The sequence below is a fragment of the Filicampus tigris genome, chromosome 3 (assembly GCF_054856515.1).
Source record: "Filicampus tigris isolate MCC_2025a chromosome 3, RoL_Ftig_1.0, whole genome shotgun sequence".
Taxonomy (NCBI): domain Eukaryota; kingdom Metazoa; phylum Chordata; class Actinopteri; order Syngnathiformes; family Syngnathidae; genus Filicampus; species Filicampus tigris.
In genome coordinates this window covers 24,569,602-24,590,151 of record NC_141219.1, presented here as the reverse complement: position 1 = coordinate 24,590,151, position 20,550 = coordinate 24,569,602, and the positions used below count along the sequence as shown (strand labels likewise).

The window sequence follows — 20,550 nt, the reverse complement described above, 5'->3', positions numbered from 1 at the left end:
CCTGGTTGCATAGAGTGAAACACATTTATTTCATTTTCTGCTCATTGTTATGTCTGGCGAGTAATGCTCGGCATATGTGGTGCATTAGTTCTAAACTAAACTATGGAGTGAGATTTTCATGCAAATTTGTATTATGAGTATTTCAAAGTGATGTTGTAAACACATTGTCTTAACAAGCACACTTCCAATCCTAAATAGAATTACCAATGGAAAAGGCTTGAAAAGCCAACGTATGTGTAAGTCTTAATTTTTGGGTCGTGCTTAGTTTCAACTTAAGCAGTAGTCACTTTTTCCATTCACAAAGAAGATTTAGGGCGATACATGGAAATTGTCTAAACAATGTGGCTTGGAAAGGGCTCAGTTCTGAAGTTCAGGATTTGGATTCTTGTATAAATTGGTCTCACAATCATCCCATGTTAAGCTAAAATTGCAGTGGACCACCACAGTGATGTCATTGCCACAATTTGACTTTGTTTTTTTAAATTTCAGGTCTCCAAATTGAAGCACATCTGCAGCAGAGAATTTGATATCAGTCTTGCACAGAGTTCCTTATAAGGAGTATTTCTGTTTTTAATTTAACTTGACAAATATTACTGTAATTAAGTCAAAATATATGTGCAAAAAATCTGGGTTAGCGTCAATCATGCCAAGTTACACCAGTGCTTCTCAATTATTTTGTTACGTCCGCCCTGACAACAAGAAAAGGTTTTGTGCCCCCCCAACTCCTCGACATTTGTCGAAACTGTTAGAAGTACACCACTGCACAATACTGTACCCATATTATAATTAAAGAGAAGAAAGCAAAAAAGAAATATTGATCAAATTACAACAAAGAATAACTTTATTAACATTGTTTTTTTTTATTTTTAACAAAATATTTGAAGTGCATCAATTGGCCTAAAATAAAAAAATTAAATGAGTACGCCATTGCCTCCTACTGTGATGGATGTACAATTGCACTTTATTCTCGTATCATGACAAAAAAACAAAAACAAACAGAAAATGGTTCCTGGGGGGTCACACGCACCCACCTGGCATCGCCCTAATGGGGCCCTGCTCACTATTTAAGAAGGACTGAGTCACACTTAAGTTTTCCAAGCGAATAAATGTCAATAATATTGTACTTCATCAGAATAAGCACTTTCATATGATTGTGTAAATGTGTTTGCACACAATCGTTTAATATGCATTTAACTTGTATTCTCTTTAGTCTTTTACTTCATTCTCGTAACCTGACTTTTTGTCATAATTTTACAAAAAACATGTTTCATTGTGGCCTTAATAATAATTCATAACCTCCAAACTTGACTAACTTTATGAATTTGTCTTCTGACCCGCCTAGGGATTAAATATAATGTCTCCATTGCGGAGCGGCGCTTCAATCCTCGAGCCGTTCTGGACAACCCAAGCAAGTCCCAGCCTCAAAACCTCACCCTTCTTCCTGGAGATGAAACGTGTGAGCACATTTACTTCCATGTCATGGTAAGGTGGTACCAATGTATTGCTTCATTATTTCAAGGCTTGAGTTTTGTTGTTGATACATTTTTTATTGCGATTACATATATTTCTTTAAACAGGAAGTTGATGCAAAAATATATAATTGCGATGATATGTTCTATGCACCTTCAGTAGTCTAAACATGACATTCTGATTAATATTGCATTTGTGGAACATGAGTTCAACAGCAAAACCCGTTTTTAGCCATCTGGTGGCTGCCATTTGTTCACTAGCTGTCGACATGACATCACAGTTGCTCAGGTAACAACCAATCATGGCTCACCTGTTTTCTGAAGCTGAACCATGATTGGTCGTTATTTGAGCCCTGCGCAACAGTGATGTCATTTTCAGTCGACAGAAGTGACAAAATGCCCCCCCGAGATGTCAAAAAACTGGTCAACAAATTTTAAAGATGCAAGTAAACTTTTCTAGATGAATATTTTGTGCTGATTCTGAAATGTGTCCAAAATGTGTCTTTTTTTTTCTAGCACATCAGGTTTAAATAATAATAGTAATGATAATACTAATGATAAGAAAAATAATATAGGAATATGCAGAGATGGCATTCCGTCCCTGGGACGGAACGATCTGTCCGTCCCATTTTGTGGCTGGACAGACGGAGGATGAGAAGTATTTTAAAAAGGACGGACTAAGCAAAGACGGAAGTGGGTTTTCGTCCGTCCCTCTATTCATCCCGAACTGGGTCAAGTACCGGCTGACGTGTTGTGTTGGGTTCTTTTAAAAAGAAAGATCACTGTTCTCTTCCGCGATACCACGGAACAGTCATGACTACAACCTGCACACTGGAGTGCTGTTTTTCATGTGCGTTCCCTCCCTGAAGTATTGTTCTCACAGGCATAGTCTGTCCTCTAGTGGATGCCCTTTTCATGACGCGGAATTTTATTTTGCTAGCTAACTGTTTACATTGAGTACAAACATTGTCGCTTTGAAAACAAAGCATGTCCTTTTCTGGGACATCTCAAGACTGTAAAAATATATCAAACTGTGACTGTTCATGCCAGCTCCACCATACACTGAAGGCTATGACCCGGAAGTGGAAGATGTTTGTTCTCCTCCTAAAATAACATCGTGTTATTTTGCAATAATTATTTTTGTTGCAAAAGACTGAAAATGTCTTGCATTAAAACGCAAACAGTTTGCAATAAAACGCAATAGTATTGCATTATTACGCAGCCTTAAATATTCTCGTGATTTCCACTGGCTGGCTCCGGTCTGCATTATCATCATCATCATGGGGGTTGGACCGACGGAATGTAAGGACGGAAGCGCTTTAAAAGGATGAGGAAGGACGGGGTCGGAGGATGATTACGTTTGTGAACAAGGACGAAGGGACGAGGACGGAAAAGTACCTAGGTCACGGACGGAGGACAAACTGGCAAAAAAGGGTAACGTACCCATCTCTGGGAATATGTTTTGTAATATTCAAAGGCAGTATACCGACGGACCGGTCCGTCTGTTTGTCACTGATGGATGCCCGTTTTGCTGACGTTAGATGATAGACAGAAAACTTTAAAAAAAAAAGATGGACTAAGCACAGATGGAAGTGGATTTTCGTCTGTCTTGGTAATCATCACTAATCTGGGAAATTCCGAATGGACCTCACAGTCCATTATTGACGAATGCCCGTCTTGCTGACGAGAGACAACTAAAAAGTAGGGTTAGGAGCTTGTGAAACGGTATTTTGAATCCCCCCACTCCATTTCAGAAGGTGGTAGTTGTTTGCGAACCGCTAAAAGACAGAAGAAGAAAACGACGATAACATGAAGTCAAAGAAAAGGTTTGCACAAGGATTAAAAAGCATTTTAAAAAAAAAAGATTCGCACAAGGAACAGGAAACATTTTAATCCACCAGGCCTTCTTATCTTATCTTATTTTATCTTATCTTTTACGTTTGGCAACATTGTGACAGGATTCTGGCTTAGGTGGGCAAAACTTTCAAGTAAAACTTTTAAGAGTTAAAACGGCAGCAGGCTCCCACTCAACAGTTCAATAGATTGGCAAATAAGTGCAGGCTGTGTAAAATGTCACATGTATGTGAGTGTAAAGCTGTTTGAGCAGCAAGCCAACACATTCTGATGTACATATTGCACTCATTTTACCATTTTAATCAAATTGCTTAAGATAATGGATGCATGAATTTTTCATTTGTTGGACCTTGTTTTTCTCCAGATTGATGATAGACGGACTGGCGGGCCTTTGATGTTTACTGAAGCGCAGTAAAATAACATCATGGACTGACCGACAGACGATTACAGTTTGGTTGAAAAAATGACGGACTGACAGACGAGTACTCAGGCTGGTGACGGATGACGGACCAGCAAACTTTAGTAAAATAGCCACCTCTGGTAATAATTATGAATAAAGCGTTAGGGTGAGCACCAGGTGGATTTTCTTTCTGAAACATCAACTATAAATAACAACACGTGGTAAAATCCTTAATACCAAGCTTTTATAGGTCAAAATTAAAACCCAAAAATTTAAATATCTGGAACAACTGATGTGCTATAAAACAAGTAAAGACATTTTTGAAATCAGTGTCAAAAAGATGTTAAGGGACACATAAAGCCATCTCTGATTGCTGTTGAACAATGTAATTAAAAAAAAAAAAAAAAATCCCATATGCAGAAAATAAACACCCAATAAAAGCGCACATGGTTGATGAGAATACTTTTTCATCTAACATTTATTTAGCAAGACTACTGAATACATAAGATGGGTGAAGAGATAAAATATATCTTAAAGTTCCTCAGGGGTTGAGCATTGATTCTAGTCTAGTCAAGTCTATAAAACTCCACAGGAGGCACTTTGCTTGATAAGTTATTGTGCATTCTAGTTTGTGTTAACCATGCTGGACTGATTCTGCCTCCCTACCACTGCCTGGTTTGCTCTCACAGTTCTCTACAGCGTTCAGACTTCAACACGTTTTACATGCGCCATCATACGATACAATACAATACAATACAATTTCATTCATATAGCGCATTTCATAACAGCTAGAGCTGTAACAGAGCATTATAAAATGCTGTTCTACTACAGCTTCTGTAACTATATAAATTATTTCAAGTTCTATTTTATTTCTATTGTGCAATAATGGTGGTTATTTAACTGGTGAGAAAAGCATCTAAGAAGTGCATGTATATGTTCCAAATTATGCGTTCCAAATTATTTGACTTTGTGGTTTATTTGAAGTCTTTTGAGTCTATTTCTTGGATGCAAGGTAGTGGTAACCATTAGTGACTGGTTTGGGGCAATGACATAACTGTAATTGTAATGACACATCTACGTACGTGCATGATCAGACCGGGCTATGAGCCCCCCCTGCTAAATGTGCCGGGAAGCCACTGAGCTATACCAAATTTGGGAATGGATCACAATATTCACACTAGTGTTAAAGCAGCCAACAACACATATTTAGGCAGCCATTCAAGTGCGACTTGATTGTTTAGATTTTTTTTTCACTTGCATTAACGGTATTCGACTTGTAATTCTATATTTTAAGAAACACTGTGAGAGTTTTCTATGTGGGTGGAGCTATAGCATGTATTTACAGTACTCACTGACCTACGAACCAATCATTAGGAGCTCTATTTTCATAGACAGCGCTCGGGGAAAAATGTGTCGCTGCTTCATTTTTATACCGGGCAAGTCTCGTTTACAGTGTTGGGGAATTTGGCAGACTACACAATGTCATGGTGGGCATTCCGGAGGACTGAGGGCGTTTTCTGTTACCTGCCCCCTGCACACCTGACAATTTGGTCAAAGAAAGTAGAACAGACATTAGACCAGACAAAAGTAGGTCTAAGTTGTGGCATAAGTGTTGTGATGCAATTTGGGTGGATTTCTTCAAATGGCAGGCAGACAGATTCTGATTCAGATTTGCGGGTGGAAGGCAGTCTCCAAGTGCCCACTTCATAGCGGTGATCTGTGATTGCCCTGGAACTTTATATCATCCCCAAGTGGAACACTTGCTTGCAGTTCCTTAGAAGTGTGTGCTTTGATGTTCTGCATGGACTCCAGCGAGTCTATTTCTGCTTCTGCAATGTAAAAAAGACTGTGTACGTGCCTCTCCTGCGCTGAATTTAAAGGAAATGAGTAGAGCTGCTTTCATTTGCCAGGAAGTAAGTCGGCAGTGTTCACTCCCACAACAGTACAAACACACCTTTCTAGCTGCAATTCTCAACAAAAATACAAAAAGATGCGCACAGTTAAGCCTGTCACTTTTACAATGTCACAATTACTATATTGACTTATCGCTCAATGAGGAAAAATCGCCCCTTTTCCACCAACAAGCCCAAGAACTAAGTTCCTGGTAATATAAGTTCCTGGTAACACAAGTTCCTGTGGCCCATAATATACATAATAGCTGAACCTATTTTTAGTATATATGAGTACCGGTATATGTATTTGCTTTTATTTTGCCATGTTTTAATCTGCTGTCTGTAGCCTGCTCAGCATTGCAAATACCATACATGGATAAGTAAAAGTTAAATAAATGAAATAAATACATGGCTTCATTGACAGCTCTTGTGGAGTTTTTAATTACAGCAGCGTGAAGTGTGTTTTGGTGCAAAAAAATTATACATTGCGACTTTTTATTTGTGCACACTAAAAGACAAAATAAACACAACCAGAAGCCGGGCTGAATTTTCTAGTCTTGCACCCAAAAACGCGAACCATGGCATCTAGATGGTCTTGCAATTTGCTCACTTGACGGTCATTTCCACTACTGCTGTTGCGATCCGGGTGCTTTTTATTCATCTTGTTTTAACTTTACATCTTCCACGGACTTGTTTTGCCGTGCGAACAGTTTAAATTCGCCTTGCTCGGCAGTAATACGCTGGTGCATATTAGTCGCTCCTTGTCGCCGATTCAAAGTTGGTTTGGATGTCTTTGTCACCCGAAAATGCTCAGAAGAGCCTGCACATATTCATCCGTCTATATTCATTCACTTTTCCTTTACTTTTAAAATATTGGATGAGCGAGCACAGCGACGGCCCACGGGTTAGCAGTTACCGCAGCTAAAGGCTAATGGCGTCGTGAACAACACACACCCAAGTTCGACCGACCAATCGGCGTTCGTCAGTGCAGCCCGCCTCCGGGAAGAGTTCTTGCTGGGCCATAATGGCCCTGGTTGCTTGCAGGGCCGAAATGTCCCCAGGAATGGCCCTGGGCCAATCCGTCACCCTGGTACATTTTTACAAGGTAGCTTATAGCTCGCTTGTCAATCAATCAATCAATCACATTTTATTTATATAGCACTTTTCATACATAAAAATGCAACTCAAAGTGCTTTAAAACATTCAAAGCAAAACATAGAATTATCTTCAATCAAAAGAAAAGATAAATTATTTAAAAGTTGTTGAAAGCCAAACTAAAAAGGTGTGTCTTGAGCTTCCTCTTAAAATATCAACAGTCTCTGCAGACCTGACGTCCTCTGGCAGGCTATTCCAAAGGTGAGGACCAAAACGGCTGAATGCAGCCTCGCCATGCATTTTGGTCCTCACCCTTGGAATAAATAAAAGGCCGGCGCCAGAGGACCTCAGGATCCGCGAGGGCTGGTATGATAAAAGCAAATCAGATAAATAAGATAGCCCAAGACCATTAACACATTTATAAACTAATAAAAGTACTTTAAAATCGATCCTGAAACACACAGGGAGCCAATGCAGCAATTTCAAAACTGGCGTAATGTGCTCCCGCCCTCTGGTTCTCGTCAGCACCCGAGCGGCTGAATTCTGCAGTAGTTGCAGTGGTGAAATGCTCTTTTTCGGGAGGCCAGAGAGCAGGGCATTACAGTAATCTAAACGACAGGAAATAAAGGCATGCATCAGCACTTCCGTGTTAGCCTGAGAGAGAAACGGGCGGACTCTGGCGATATTCTTAAGGTGATAAAAACCAATCTTGGTTACATTTTTAATATGAGGAATAAAACTGGGCGGCACGGTGGTCGACTGGTTAGCACGTCCGCCTCACAGTTCAGAGGTCGTGGGTTCGATCCCGGCTCCGGCCTCCCTGTGTGGAGTTTGCATGTTCTCCCCGTGCCTGCGTGGGTTTTCTCCGGGCACTCCGGTTTCCTCCCACATTCCAAAAACATGCATGGTAAGTTGATTGGACTGTCTAAATTGCCCCTAGGTGTGATTGTGAGTGCGGATGTTTGTCTCTGTGTGCCCTGCGATTGGCTGGCAACCAGTTCAGGGTGTCCCCCGCCTACTGCCCAAAGACAGCTGGGATAGGCTCCAGCACGCCCCGCGACCCTTGTGAGGAGAAGCGGTACAGATAATGGATGGATGGATGGATGGAATAAAACTGAGCTGAGAGTCAAAAATGACGCCAAGGTTCTTCACACAATGTGAGGGATTAAAAATGTGTAGTTTTGGTAAAAGCTTCTCTCTCTGACCTTCGGGACCGATAACTAAAACCTCAGTCTTGTCCTGATTGAGCTGTAGGAAATTATCTGCCATCCATGACTTGATATCTAAAATGCAATTTAAAAGGGTATCAATGGGTCCTGTGTCATCAGGAGACACGGCAATATACAGCTGCGTGTCATCAGCATAGCTGTGAAAGCTGATGCCGTGTCCCCTGATGACATCCCCGAGGGGAAGCATATAAAGATTAAAAAGTAGGGGGCCTAAAATCGAACCTTGAGGAACCCCACATTTAATTTCATGAGTTTTGGAGGAACAAGTATCCATACTTACAAAGAAATATCGGTCTGTGAGATAGGAATAAAACCAGTCAAAAACAGTAAAAAAACAGTACCTGTCGCTGTTTTTCCGTGCGGACTGTCCGCCTATATTACACATTTTCGTAGTTGTGTGGTGCAGAAATTGTCAAGGGTATATGGCCGGAAGAGGTATTCTTTGTTTGTACTCAACTTTGTGTATTATTGACTATTCAATAACATCCATCCATCCATTCTCTGAACCTCCTCACGAGGGTCACGGGCATGCTGGAGCCTATCCCAGCTGTCACATTCAAAAGGTTTAGTCAAGGCAAATTTATTTATACATCCCTTAATCATAGAAGAGTCTCAACGGGATTCACAAGTCCACAATGACATCCCCTGATCTTAACCCCCATGCATGAGGTCAAGGAAAAACTCAAAGAACCCCATCAGAGGAAAAATGAGAAGCCTTGAGAAGGGGCCGCAGATGTTGGGCGTAGTGCTAATACCCTTTCCAGGATGACCAGGCTGCAATGGATGCCGAGTGACAACAACTAACACATAATGCAGTGCTATACAATGCAAACTGAAATAGTGTGAAAGTCCATTATAAATGATGAAACGCTGCGGGAAGACGCCTTCGGTGAAGTAGGTCCTCCTCAAAATCCGGCCTGGTTGGCCACCGAGAAAATCTCCATAGCAGCGCCGCTGAGGAGGTGGCCAACCTCAGATTTTGTGTCAATCAGTCTGTGCAAAATCCATATTGCACAGCTGAAATGAGACGTTAAATAAAGTCGAATAAATGTGAAGCTTGTAACATCCAAGATAACATATGGACATGTAGATTTGAGGTTTCTTTTTTTCCAACAATGATCTTCTTATTCTAGGGAAGAGAAAACTCTCTTACCTTGTCGAGCCCAGTTTGGGCTGTCACTGCAGCCTTCCTCTGAGCTGTCACTGCTTCCTTGTGACGTGTCTAAAAACAGCTGACCGGGTCGGGGAAACCTTCAAAATAAGGCTCCCCGACCCAATTAAGGCTGCACTCCAACCCCCCGCCGTCGTTGGAGGATGGTGTCCCAGGTGTGTGGGAGCATATAGGCCCCCTCATCTCTGTTGATGGTGCCATTTTCACGCCTCCTTATTTCAATTGCCTTCTTGATCCATGTTTTGAATTGCAAAATAAGAAATATTATAAAAAGAAATACGAATGGTTATTTGATTTTCATACAGACTGAATCTCACGGAAAATAAATATTTCTTAGGAACTTTATGCAGGTAACGATAACCAACGTTATTATTGATAAAGTTACAACCATAAACATAAACAGTCTTTTTATAATTGGCTTAATTCCCAAGTAAAAACAATAATAACTGTTTAAATACGTTGATTTTCACAGATAACGAAGCGCCACTTACCATTCTCTGAAGATTCCGTAGTAAAGGTTGTTCAACCGCTTCAGCTGAGTAAGCTCCTCGCTTACTTAAGAAAAAGACAAACCCCACCACTTCCTGTCTGACAGTGCACCTCCCCCTGGCCCAAGTTGTGGGCAACGTGGACGCCCCGCGGAGTGGTGTGGTGTCTGAAATGACATAATTTTGCCGTGTGGACTTCACAGACGCGTCGAACATAAACCAAGCTTAAGTAGACTGCACTTTGCGCTTGACTTGCCCTGGCGACGAAAAAAGGCCTCACAGATAGCGTGATTGCATTATTTGTTGTCGTGACACACCAAATTGAGTTAGGTCAAATAACAAATCATTAGTTCTGCATGCTATATTTTTGGAAAAAGCGATAAATCTTACGACTTATTTTCAGAATAAATGTTCTGTATTATAGGAGACGACTGACTATGCGAGGCCCATCGTGTTTGCTGTACAAGTCGGGCTGCGGGATCCAGACAATGGACCAGTTCTAGATGAAAGCTGGCCAACTGTGTCAAGAACTGAGGTCAGAGGAAAACAATAGTTGTAAAATAAACCTGAACACACACACACACACACGCCCTCTTTTTCCCTTTCTTTCTCTCTCTCTCTCTCTTCTTTTTTTTTTTTTAAATTAACATTTACATTTCTGTTTTTAGTTGCCTTTCTGGAACGGCTGTGATGAGGATGACCGATGTATGCCAGACCTTGCACTGCATAGTATGACAGACCTGATGACTCAAAAGTAAGTACATCCGTGCGGTGGACTGTGGAGGGAATAATTCCTCGACCCCCTGCTGATATTTTAAGTTTGCACTGCAAATGAATGATCTTTGAATTTTTAAGTTGCGTTTCTAGCTCTAGCAGACTACCTGCCTCCTGAGGGTGTGTAAAATGTGTGAAAAGGAAAACCTGTACACGGAATCAATATCTTTGTACCACAATTGGCAACACATTCTCAAGGGATTGTAGACTGGAATTGGCTACAAAGCCATGAGCAGAAGGTCGGTGAGAAGGAAAAAAGTCTTGGTGTGATTGTAAATAAAAAGAGTACAAAATAGCCGTCAATTGCTCACGGCCTGGAGCTGCGCTCGATGGGCTTGGCTATTGTAAAATCTTGATGATAATGGGTTGTCAATGGATTTTCAGGTATGACAAAAACATACAGCCAAGGCAACGAACACATTTGTACAGACCTTGGTTCTGTAGTGCAATGGTTGTCAAATGACGGTACTAGTACTCCTGGGGCTACTTGAAGGCACGTCAGGGGGTACTTTAGATTTTAAAATGTTTAAAAAGTAGCTGCAATGCAAAAAAAAAAAAAGCTTGATCACAGCAGCTGCCCCCTTGCCACCAAGAATGAGAAAGATCCTCAGGAAAGCACAAGTCCAAGTGTCTCACTAAATGCGAAAAGACTCAGTTCAGTGCAATAATGAAATGTTCAGTGTTGACACTTGGTAATGCTGTCAGTCTTCTTTTTAATTGTGAAATAGATATTTTCAGACAATATTTTTCAAAATTAAGTTTGTTTCTTTTGGAGAATGAATTCTTACTGTGATCGCAAAGGACGACACTATATTGATAATTATTCTTGTGTGCACAAATCCTAATAATTAAGTTTGTTCTCTTTTTTTTTTTATCTTTTCATTTCCAAATAGTTCTCGAGATATGACTCCAAATGGAGTTCCAAAGTTTAATAAATCAAACATTGATGGCATAACACGCTGTTTTAAGTCTTTTTGCTTTTTCATCCCAAACAGCTTTGCACTAGTTAGCGCAAAATAAAATTAAAAAAAAATTTCACAGGCGGAACATCACAGAAAAAAGGTTGAGGGACACTGCTGTAGTGAATGAGGTCGAGGTTTGAGTTTCCAAGTGACAGCTTTTAATTATTAAGGATTTGGAAAGGATAGACGAGACAATTTATTTGTAAGTGGGCAAACATCCAAAGTCAAGAATGTTCTAATTATTTTCCCCCGTTCATCCATCACAGCATACATGCGGTAGACCAATAGATATTCATCCATATGTACCGTACACATGATTTACCTAGAGTATGATTTCCATTTTCTTTTCTCATCTCCCTGCCTCCCAGGCAGTTCTGTTTACAGGCTGTTCAGTCTCGTGGTGCCTTCTGCCGCCATCTAAATGAAGTGGCTTCGGAGGGATCTCTACGGGTTCTCGAGGCAAACAGGAGAAGACTGGTGGTGGATGTCCGACTGGAGAACAAAGGAGAAAATGCTTACAATGCTCGCCTCAATATCAGCTACTCCCCCAATCTGCGTTTCTCAAGCCTCATTTTGAAGGTCTGCGCTCATTATGCACGGTCCAGTTCTTTTGTGAGGAAAGATGCTCACATTTTGTCAACGGCGATGTTCTTGATCCTAGGACAACGCTGATATCAAAATTGATTGTTACATTGAGGACAAACTGAAACGTGAGAAGATCTGCAATGTCAGTTCTCCATTTATGAAGTCAAAAGCACAGGTGAGCTATTGTTTCATTCTCATGCAGGACAAATAATAAAAACACAGTGAATTATGAAGATCTTATCGCATGTTATTGTTGCATTCGCTATTTTCACTCCTAGGAATGAGTAAGACTAGTCTATTCTGCCCCCCCCCCCCCCCCCCCCATAAAAAGAATTCCCGTTGCAAATTAGCACAAGTCGAGCCAAACCACAGGCCAGACTCTGAGATATAATTTGTTATGTCCTCTGACATCAGTGACATTGTCGCTGCTTAATCGCATCTGCATCTAAAGCATAAATTACACTCTTGGTAGCATTTTTAATGAAGTGATGATTGGCCATTATTTAGCTCACATGGATTGAGCACAGTATGATAGCTATGGTTGCTTGAAACCCGTCTGCACAAATATTGTAAGTAAATGTATTCATATGATACGTGACCCTGAATAGAATCCATTTCAAATACTTGGACTGTAGAGCGATCAATTTCAGTCTACATCGTAAATCCTTTTATTCAAAAGAACATATGCATAAAAAAAATCTTTTGGGCCCTGTGCCTTGCCATCAGTTACTCATTTAATTTACCGTGTTGCATCATGTGATCTCGTCTATAAAGTTTAAGTGAGATGTATGGAGTATATCAATACATATGTCCACTTGGGAGCAAATACCATTCAGGATAGATTGAATAGAAATATGTATAAAAGCTGTAGGAAAAGATGAGGAAAAGAAGAGATTTGTGTTACACAGGTCAAAGTGGAACATTATTGGCGATGTTTTTATTCACATGTTTATTTATTGCAAAAGACAGGATCAGTGGCAAAAAAAGGGAATTATTGTTACTTACTTTGTGTAACTTGGAGAATTCCTGGGAAGCAGGCCATAGATAGTGTATGTCTGTCATGTTGCCAACATTTCGCGCACACCGGCATGTGAGTCCAACTGGCTTTCTGAATTTCCATGACGAAGATATTTCCTATACCATCTTGTTGCGGTAGAACAGTCATTCATGTACATCAAACTCAATGGAACCATTTTCAAACCTTTCTCTCATCTGTAGCCTGCAGGTGAGAGTGAATGAAATCTACTCTTTGTCATCTGTTTCTGATTCTCACATTCAATTCTTGCTTTTTCCAAGTCTTTCTGAAGGCGTGTAACGTCTGATATATTTATGAGGCACTGCTCTCTTCCGTGCACTTTCCAACAAGGTGTCGGGTTTCACTTTCAAGAAGGCGATGTTTGAATTAGCTTAGATAAGGATGACACTGATGGCACTCCAAATGGGGCAATTAAAGATATTAAACTGAAAGCAGATTACACATAAGCCATCTAACCCATTGATGTCTGGACATGGTTGCCGTGTGTTGACAAAGACGCTAGGAATGAGGTACAGACGGTGATTGAGAGAGTTTACGCAATGTCCTAACCACACTATTATCACAAACAGCAGTCATCCCCTGGGTAACAAAAATATCGCATTTCTCTGTAAGCACTCCCCAGCAAACTAAACCAAGGGGGCTCCTGTCGCTGTTAAAATCTCCCAGTGATTCATAGCCACTCATTCACTCTGAACAGCATCCAGAGCCACAATAGTGGTCTGCTCTAGTCCGGAGAACCTTCCAGAATGCAACAAAGGGTCAAACAAAGCTAAATGAAAAATCTTTGCTCATGTTGCCGATCCCCCCAAATCGTCGATCTGACCGAGTAAAAATGGTGTGATGAACTCGTTCTCCTGACCTATTAGGAACTTTACCGCTGCTTTGTTAGTAAGGCTACATTATTTATACATGCAACAGACGTGTTTATTGGTAGACTTACAAATCATGGTTATTAATTAACAGATGTAAAGCAAGAGACTGCTAATCTTTGTTTCATCTGTACATAGCACACACACAAGCTTAATTGTTGTCACTTACACACACAACCCAAAGGTGTCAATAGAATTTTTTGTATATTTTCTATTTTCTTTCCCCCTTTTGTACCCAGCACACATTCATTCCAGTCTTTTGAAAGGGGCCATGAAAAGGAAAAGATAAGCCTTCTTTTTCCAGGGTATCATGGGTCATTTTCCACAGCATAGATGGGGTTGGAGGAAAAGAGTTCTTCATTTGTTTATGTACTATGTCTGTGGTCTGTCAGGGATGAGTCATGCTATGTGGAGGAGGGAAGCTACAGTAAATATTGTTTTACATTCCTTTTTGGTCAAATGAAACTGGCCAGCGTTTCATTACGGCATGAAGGACCGTGAACAACGCACAGCTTTGCTCCCTGCTGCCATTCGACCGCCTTCGCCTCTTCTCTCCTCTGCCGCACCGTCTCCCCAGCTTTGCATGTGCACTTGAGAGCTCGTTTTGTTTTTCTTTAGGATTCCTCGATGAGTTTCCTTTTCTTCACAGCAATGCTAATATCTGACTCCAGTCTTGTTCCATGAGACTTTTCCTACCCAAAGTCTGCATCTCACTGCCAATGCTAACTGGAAACGTGTATACAAGACATTGTCGTCAATTATCAGCTTTGGCCAATAAACAATAGGTTCCGTTTGTTTTGTCAAAATTCTGAGATCCATTTTGGTGTAATTGCCCACAGTGACAAAATAAATGTGCTCATACATTGTGATAGACAACCATTAGAGGGGAAGTCAAAGCAAACATATTTTTTCAAGAATGTGTTGCCAGCAGGGACACAAGTCTAAACAGAGCATTCTGCTTTATATTGTGTGTGTGGAATATGAGTTAAGCAGCAAAATCCACCCCTTTTTAGCCATCTCAGGGGGCGGCCATTTTGACACCTCTGTCGACTGAAAATGACATCGCAACTACTCGGGGCTCATGTAACGACCAATTACGGCTCAGCTTCAGAAAACAGGTCAGCCATGGTTGGTCGTTACCTCAGCCCCGAGTAGTTGTGATGTCATTTTTGGTCGACAGAAGTGACAGAATGGCCAAAATAGAAACAGATAGACGATGCCCAGCTCTGGAAATTATCAACTTCATGCAGAAAGGCCTAAACCGGGATTCAAATCTGCAACCTAGTCCGACTCTTCTTTCTAGTGCTAAATTATTGATAATAATATTATCAGAGATGGACAATCTGTCAAAGGGACAGAACGGTCTGTCCATCCCGGATGGATGCCCATTTTGGGGATGGAAGATGAGATTTTTTTTTTAAAAAAGGACTGACTAAGCAAGGACGGAAGTGGGTTTTCATATGTCCCTGTAATCGTCCCGAACCGGGTCGAGTACCGACTCATGTGCTGTGTTGGGTTCTTTTCAAAAGCAAGACCACTGTTCACTTCTGCGATACCACGGGGCTGCCTTAATTAACTGACTGAAACAAGAGTACTTTTTTTTCTTTTTCATGTCCTTTCCCTGCAGTAAAATTGTACTCACGGGCATAGTCTGCCCTCTAGTGGTTAAATCCATGTAATATCACGGATTACGCCATGGACGCCCATTTCGCTGACGAGGAAAAAGGTGGATAGCAATTTTGTTTTGTTAACTAACTGTTAAAATTTAGTGCATACCTTATCCCTTTGCATGCGAAGTATGTCCTTGTCTGGGACATCTCTAGAGCGTGCGTAAAAACCTCTTAAAACCATTTTTCATGCTCATGCCAGCACCGCCGTACATGTAAAGCTACGACCTGGAAGTGGAAGTGTTTCGTTCTCCTCCTAAAATAACAGTGCGTTATTTTTGCAATCATTATTTTTGTTGCAAATAACACAATGAAAACTGAAAACGTATTGCGTTATAAAGCAATGTTAAATATTCTCGTCATGTCCCCTGGCGGACTGCATAGTCTGGTGACTGACAGTGGTTGTGTTGGCACCTAAATGCCATCTTGGTTGACACTTGTAAACAACTCTCTTGAACGAGGCTGACATTTATCTGATGTTTTTGTGTTGGTTGTAACATTTTATTGATTTTTAAGCTCTAGAAGAGTGATTAACAATGTGTTTGTTTTGTGCAGGTGTTATTTCGTTTGGAGTTTGAGTTCAGTCGCAGTGTCTTCCTAGATCATCTTCGAGTCATCCTGGAGGCAAGCAGGTGTGAACATTCTGTTCATAAACTGTACAATCTAAATAAATGTCATTCCAGTCTGCAGTGCTTTGAACAACTTTTTCTCCCAACAGCAATGGCGAGGAAATGAGTACAGCTGATAACTTCAATGATATATATTACTCACTGAAATACGAGGCAGACCTTCTCTTCACAAGGTTCCTTACTCCTGTAGTTTTCAAATGGCAAACGGTTGCATGCAACTCATTATACATACAGTATATACTGAAAAAGTGCCAGCAATGAAACTAAGAAAGTTACTTCTCACACATTGCACTTTTAATGTTCTTATTATTCACTTCAAAAGGGTTTCAAATCCAACTCGATATGAGATCAAATCAGAGCTATCGCTGGAGGAGCCTGGAGTAATTGGTCCTCCTTTTAACTTCACTTTTCAGGTGAGCTTACTTTGCAGTCAACACTTCATTACCGTGCCTGAGAACCTGGTGTGCAAACATCCAATTTACTCCATTTCATCCCTCAGATCCAGAATCTTGGCTACTTTCCTGTGAAAGATCTACAGCTGAACATTGAGGTGCCAGAAATGACAAAAAATGGGAACCGGCTACTGCAGATATCTAATTTGCACTTTGACCAGGTGAATTCAGAAAACGAACAAATGTTTGACATTTTGAATTTGAAATCATGCTCGTCTAACAAATGAAAAAACGGTTCATTTGATGCTAAACACTCGATGGCTCAGTCGAGGTCGTATTTCTTGCAGAAACAAGAATAGCACGGAATCATTTTCAGTTGCATGATTGTAACAGATCTTCTCCCTCACATGCCCAACAGAGAGATAACACACATTGTGTACCACCTCAGCATGTGGCACAGAGCAGGGCATCACCTGAGGACCTCACCCGCTTCTCTCGCTTGGTAGAGTACAGTCCCGAAACTCATTCACCAAAGTTGAAGATGTAACATGAGAACTTTTTCCCTAACTCGAATGTCTGGCGTCACAGAATCGGACCAACACCCTGATTCTGCCAATACAGTGCACAGTCAACGTGGCCTCCTACAGAGACATCTCCGTTCGAATCACGGGAACTCTACGAGTGCATACTTTACATGCAGTGAGTATCCCATTCAAATCACCTTTTCACATTCAGTAAATGAAGGTGTCCTCTTAATTTTTCTGTCTGTCAGTTAGTCGTTGGTACATCCAGTGCTTTGTAAAAGGAAAATATGAAAGCATGCTTTGCTTGTTTTTCCCTGTCTAGCTGAAATTTAAAATCCTTGAACTGGTCACCAGTGCATCAGTGGAGTTGCCCTCCTCCAGTCACATGTTTCTACATGAAGAGAGACCTGTCAGACAAGTGAGTCAACAAAAATGCTGCCTATACAGTATTGCTTTATTTTACAATGCTATAGTAGTATATAAATATTCCCGCGACCCTTGTAAGGATAGAATGATATCGATAATGGATGGATTTCAATATTCTATTTTCGAAAACACTTTATAACTCCTGAGACCACAATTACCTTTGTTGCATCCACAACTGTCATTTTGACATGATGAAACAGTCGAGAACGCAACAAATGCACACAGGATTGGATTTGCGAATCACATGATTGGGTACACATGGGCACCTCGTGATATGTTCCACAGGTAACACACATCAGGATATCGACAGCACAGCATATTACTTAAATTACTTAAAGTCACTAAAGTGTCATTAACTTGGCTTTGCTCCATAAATGTACAGATAAACTGACTGGGAGGTCATAGTCAGGGTTTATATTAAAAAAAATAATATTAATTTAGGGTGGGACGGTGGTCGACTGCTTAGCATTTCTGCCTCACAGTTCAGAGGTCGTGGGTTGGATTCTGGCCCCGGCCTTCCTGTGTGGAGTTTGCATGTTCTCCCCGTGCCTGCGTGGGTTTTCTCCGGTTATTCCGGTTTCCTCCTACATTCCAAAAACATGCACGTTAGATTGATTGTTCACTCGAAATTGCCCCTAGGTGTGATTGTGAGTGCGGATGTTTGTTTGTCTCTGTGTGCCCTGCGATTGGCTGGCAAACAGTTCAGGGTTGGCCTACTGCCCATTGACAGCTGGGATAGGCCCCAGCACCCCTTGCGACCCTTATGAGAATAAGCGGTATAGATACTGGATGGATGAATATAAACTTAAGATGACAGTTACATTAAATATGCCTTCAATGAATTACAGGTTTCAAAAAGACACATGAATGACTGTCCTTATTGCCTTGCAATGCATTCTGAAAATTGCTTGGCACAAATTGCATGTCTGAAAAGGCACTAATGCTACTATAAAGCTATTAATAGCTAACTTAAATCCTCACCCCAGCCATCCAAACACAGGTACTGCCGCATATGCTTGCACAATGTTACAGGGACAAGCCATGGTGGATCAATAACCCCTTTATTGTAAAAAGCCACGTGGTCCCAGTCGGTCCGAGTCAGCCAAACGACGTCGAGAATGGACTTAACCTGTACTATGTCACACGCAGGTGCCACACCACTGACACGCGGCCGAGTAATGAAAAAAATTTAAATAAAACAGTGTCGTGTACGTTGCGGTACCACAGACGCAATGACATGTGCCCCACATTGTTTTTATTTCACCAATCACCACGCTGTGCGTGTGTGTCTGTTGTTTTTGTTTGATATTTTTTCATTGTTTGGCGGCGCCTGCATGTGACGTGAAGATTACGTTCTCAACGCCGATTGGCTGTCGCCAACGAGGAACGGACCGGGACCACGTAGACGGGAACTCGGTGTTGGTTAGGCGATGCCCAGCTCTAGTCTCGAGTACAAATTGGGAATCAACTAGCCGTTGGGGGTAGTCAGAGACTAATGCAGACATTCTGAGGTGCCCGGAGCGCACTCTTGGCCACTCTGACTGGGGACACGGCGGATCAGGCAAGGCAAGATGGAAGCAGTATGAGGGTTGTGGGCTGATGGGGATTTGAACAGATTTGACCACAAAACATTGATAAATTCAGTATGTATTTGCATTTGTGTCAGGACATTTGTTTTAATGAACACTCGCCCTGCAGATGTTCAATATTTGTCTTTGTTGATGTTTTGCTCATGTTATTCAAAATTACTGTATTTTAGAAGTTTTGTTATCATGATTAAGTGATCAAGCAGAAGTAGGATAGTGCACTGCTGCCGTGTGAACCTTGGTACAGGAACTCATTTGCTGTGTGGTGCTCAGGGACCGAAAGGACCAACAGCACAACGCGTCAAAGTTTGTTCTCCCATGCTAAAGTCTATGCTGCCATCTATTGGTTAACACACACAGAAAAACAATGCTTCATTTGCTTTCCCTCATTTGTGTAGACTGCACTGCTCATTTATGAAATTACTCCGTAATCGGGATTTTGAGATGGATTGCCTCGTTCATAGCAATTGTAAATCAAAATTTAAGAATATTTGCCATCATCTGTACTGATATATGGGCTGTTTGTCTGTATCATGCAGAGGAGATGATCAATTATTTCATACCATCTCTCATACAATTTTGCATTCGCAGTTTTGATCACACATTATTACATCAGTTCATTTTGGTTCTATGTAGTATTTGCCTTGAACAAATGGTAAGCAAACCAAACAATTTACAAAATGACAAAGTTTTTTCTTTTGTGTGAAATTGATAGATAATACTGGAAGTCAGAAAAGAGGGAGATTACAGAATCCCAACCTGGATAATCCTCGGTAGCACGCTGGGAGGACTCTTACTCTTAGCCCTGCTCAGTTTGGCTCTCTGGAAGGTAAGTGCTGCGCAATCGGCAGGGAGAAAAATACAGCCAAAGTCCAAAGTAGACCACATTCAACATTGTATTTGTCACTGCTAATATTTTATTATGAATCATGTGTTTATTTTTCTTGAGTAGGGCTGGAATACAAAAAATTGAGCATTGCCTTAAAGTGTGCGTTTGATGTTTAAAAGAACAAACTTTTTTTTTTTTGGGTCATATTTGTGAAAACAGCCATTATATGACTTCACAGTAGTACATGATGATATGAACTCTAAAAAGAAAATCTGCCGTCTTTTCTCGACCCCATCTTGTGCCTCCATTTTTTTCATACAAGAAACCACTGTGGCTGAGAAAAAAAAACAACCAATCAGAGAAAGGACGCATATCTTATGTGTCAATCATTTGTAGCACACTTGCAGGAACAGTCACCTTGGGCACACACCCCAGTCTCGCTGAAAATCAAATTTCAAACTGAAAACATTTAGTATTATAGTATCACTCCATTAAAAATATGATGTTTTTCTGGAGTACCACATTGACAGGTTGGTGTGGGAAGCACAAGACAGGACCAGAGCGTGATGATTTTTTTTCACATATCATATTTAGCATGTACTACTGTGAGGTTCTAATGACACTTTGAAAAATGTTGAAAAGTGTTGTTGTTTTTTTTTATGTGAACTCTCCC

At 40.9% G+C, this 20,550-nt stretch overlaps 1 protein-coding gene across 2 annotated transcripts in view; it reads left to right on the top strand.

Annotated features, from left to right (window-relative positions):
- The window catches only part of itga11a (integrin, alpha 11a), a 57,837-nt gene that overhangs the window by 35,185 nt on the left and 2,102 nt on the right, over nucleotides 1-20,550 (top strand). For both annotated transcript variants that reach the window (XM_086025361.1, XM_086025362.1), the window contains exons 17-29: nucleotides 1,343-1,482; nucleotides 10,023-10,133; nucleotides 10,267-10,352; nucleotides 11,703-11,913; nucleotides 11,996-12,094; nucleotides 16,047-16,123; nucleotides 16,210-16,293; nucleotides 16,443-16,533; nucleotides 16,620-16,733; nucleotides 16,931-17,014; nucleotides 17,101-17,211; nucleotides 17,359-17,454; nucleotides 19,764-19,877. In XM_086025361.1, coding sequence (XP_085881487.1) covers nucleotides 1,343-1,482; nucleotides 10,023-10,133; nucleotides 10,267-10,352; nucleotides 11,703-11,913; nucleotides 11,996-12,094; nucleotides 16,047-16,123; nucleotides 16,210-16,293; nucleotides 16,443-16,533; nucleotides 16,620-16,733; nucleotides 16,931-17,014; nucleotides 17,101-17,211; nucleotides 17,359-17,454; nucleotides 19,764-19,877 — 1,418 coding nt within the window. The remainder of the gene's footprint in view (nucleotides 1-1,342; nucleotides 1,483-10,022; nucleotides 10,134-10,266; nucleotides 10,353-11,702; nucleotides 11,914-11,995; nucleotides 12,095-16,046; nucleotides 16,124-16,209; nucleotides 16,294-16,442; nucleotides 16,534-16,619; nucleotides 16,734-16,930; nucleotides 17,015-17,100; nucleotides 17,212-17,358; nucleotides 17,455-19,763; nucleotides 19,878-20,550) is intronic.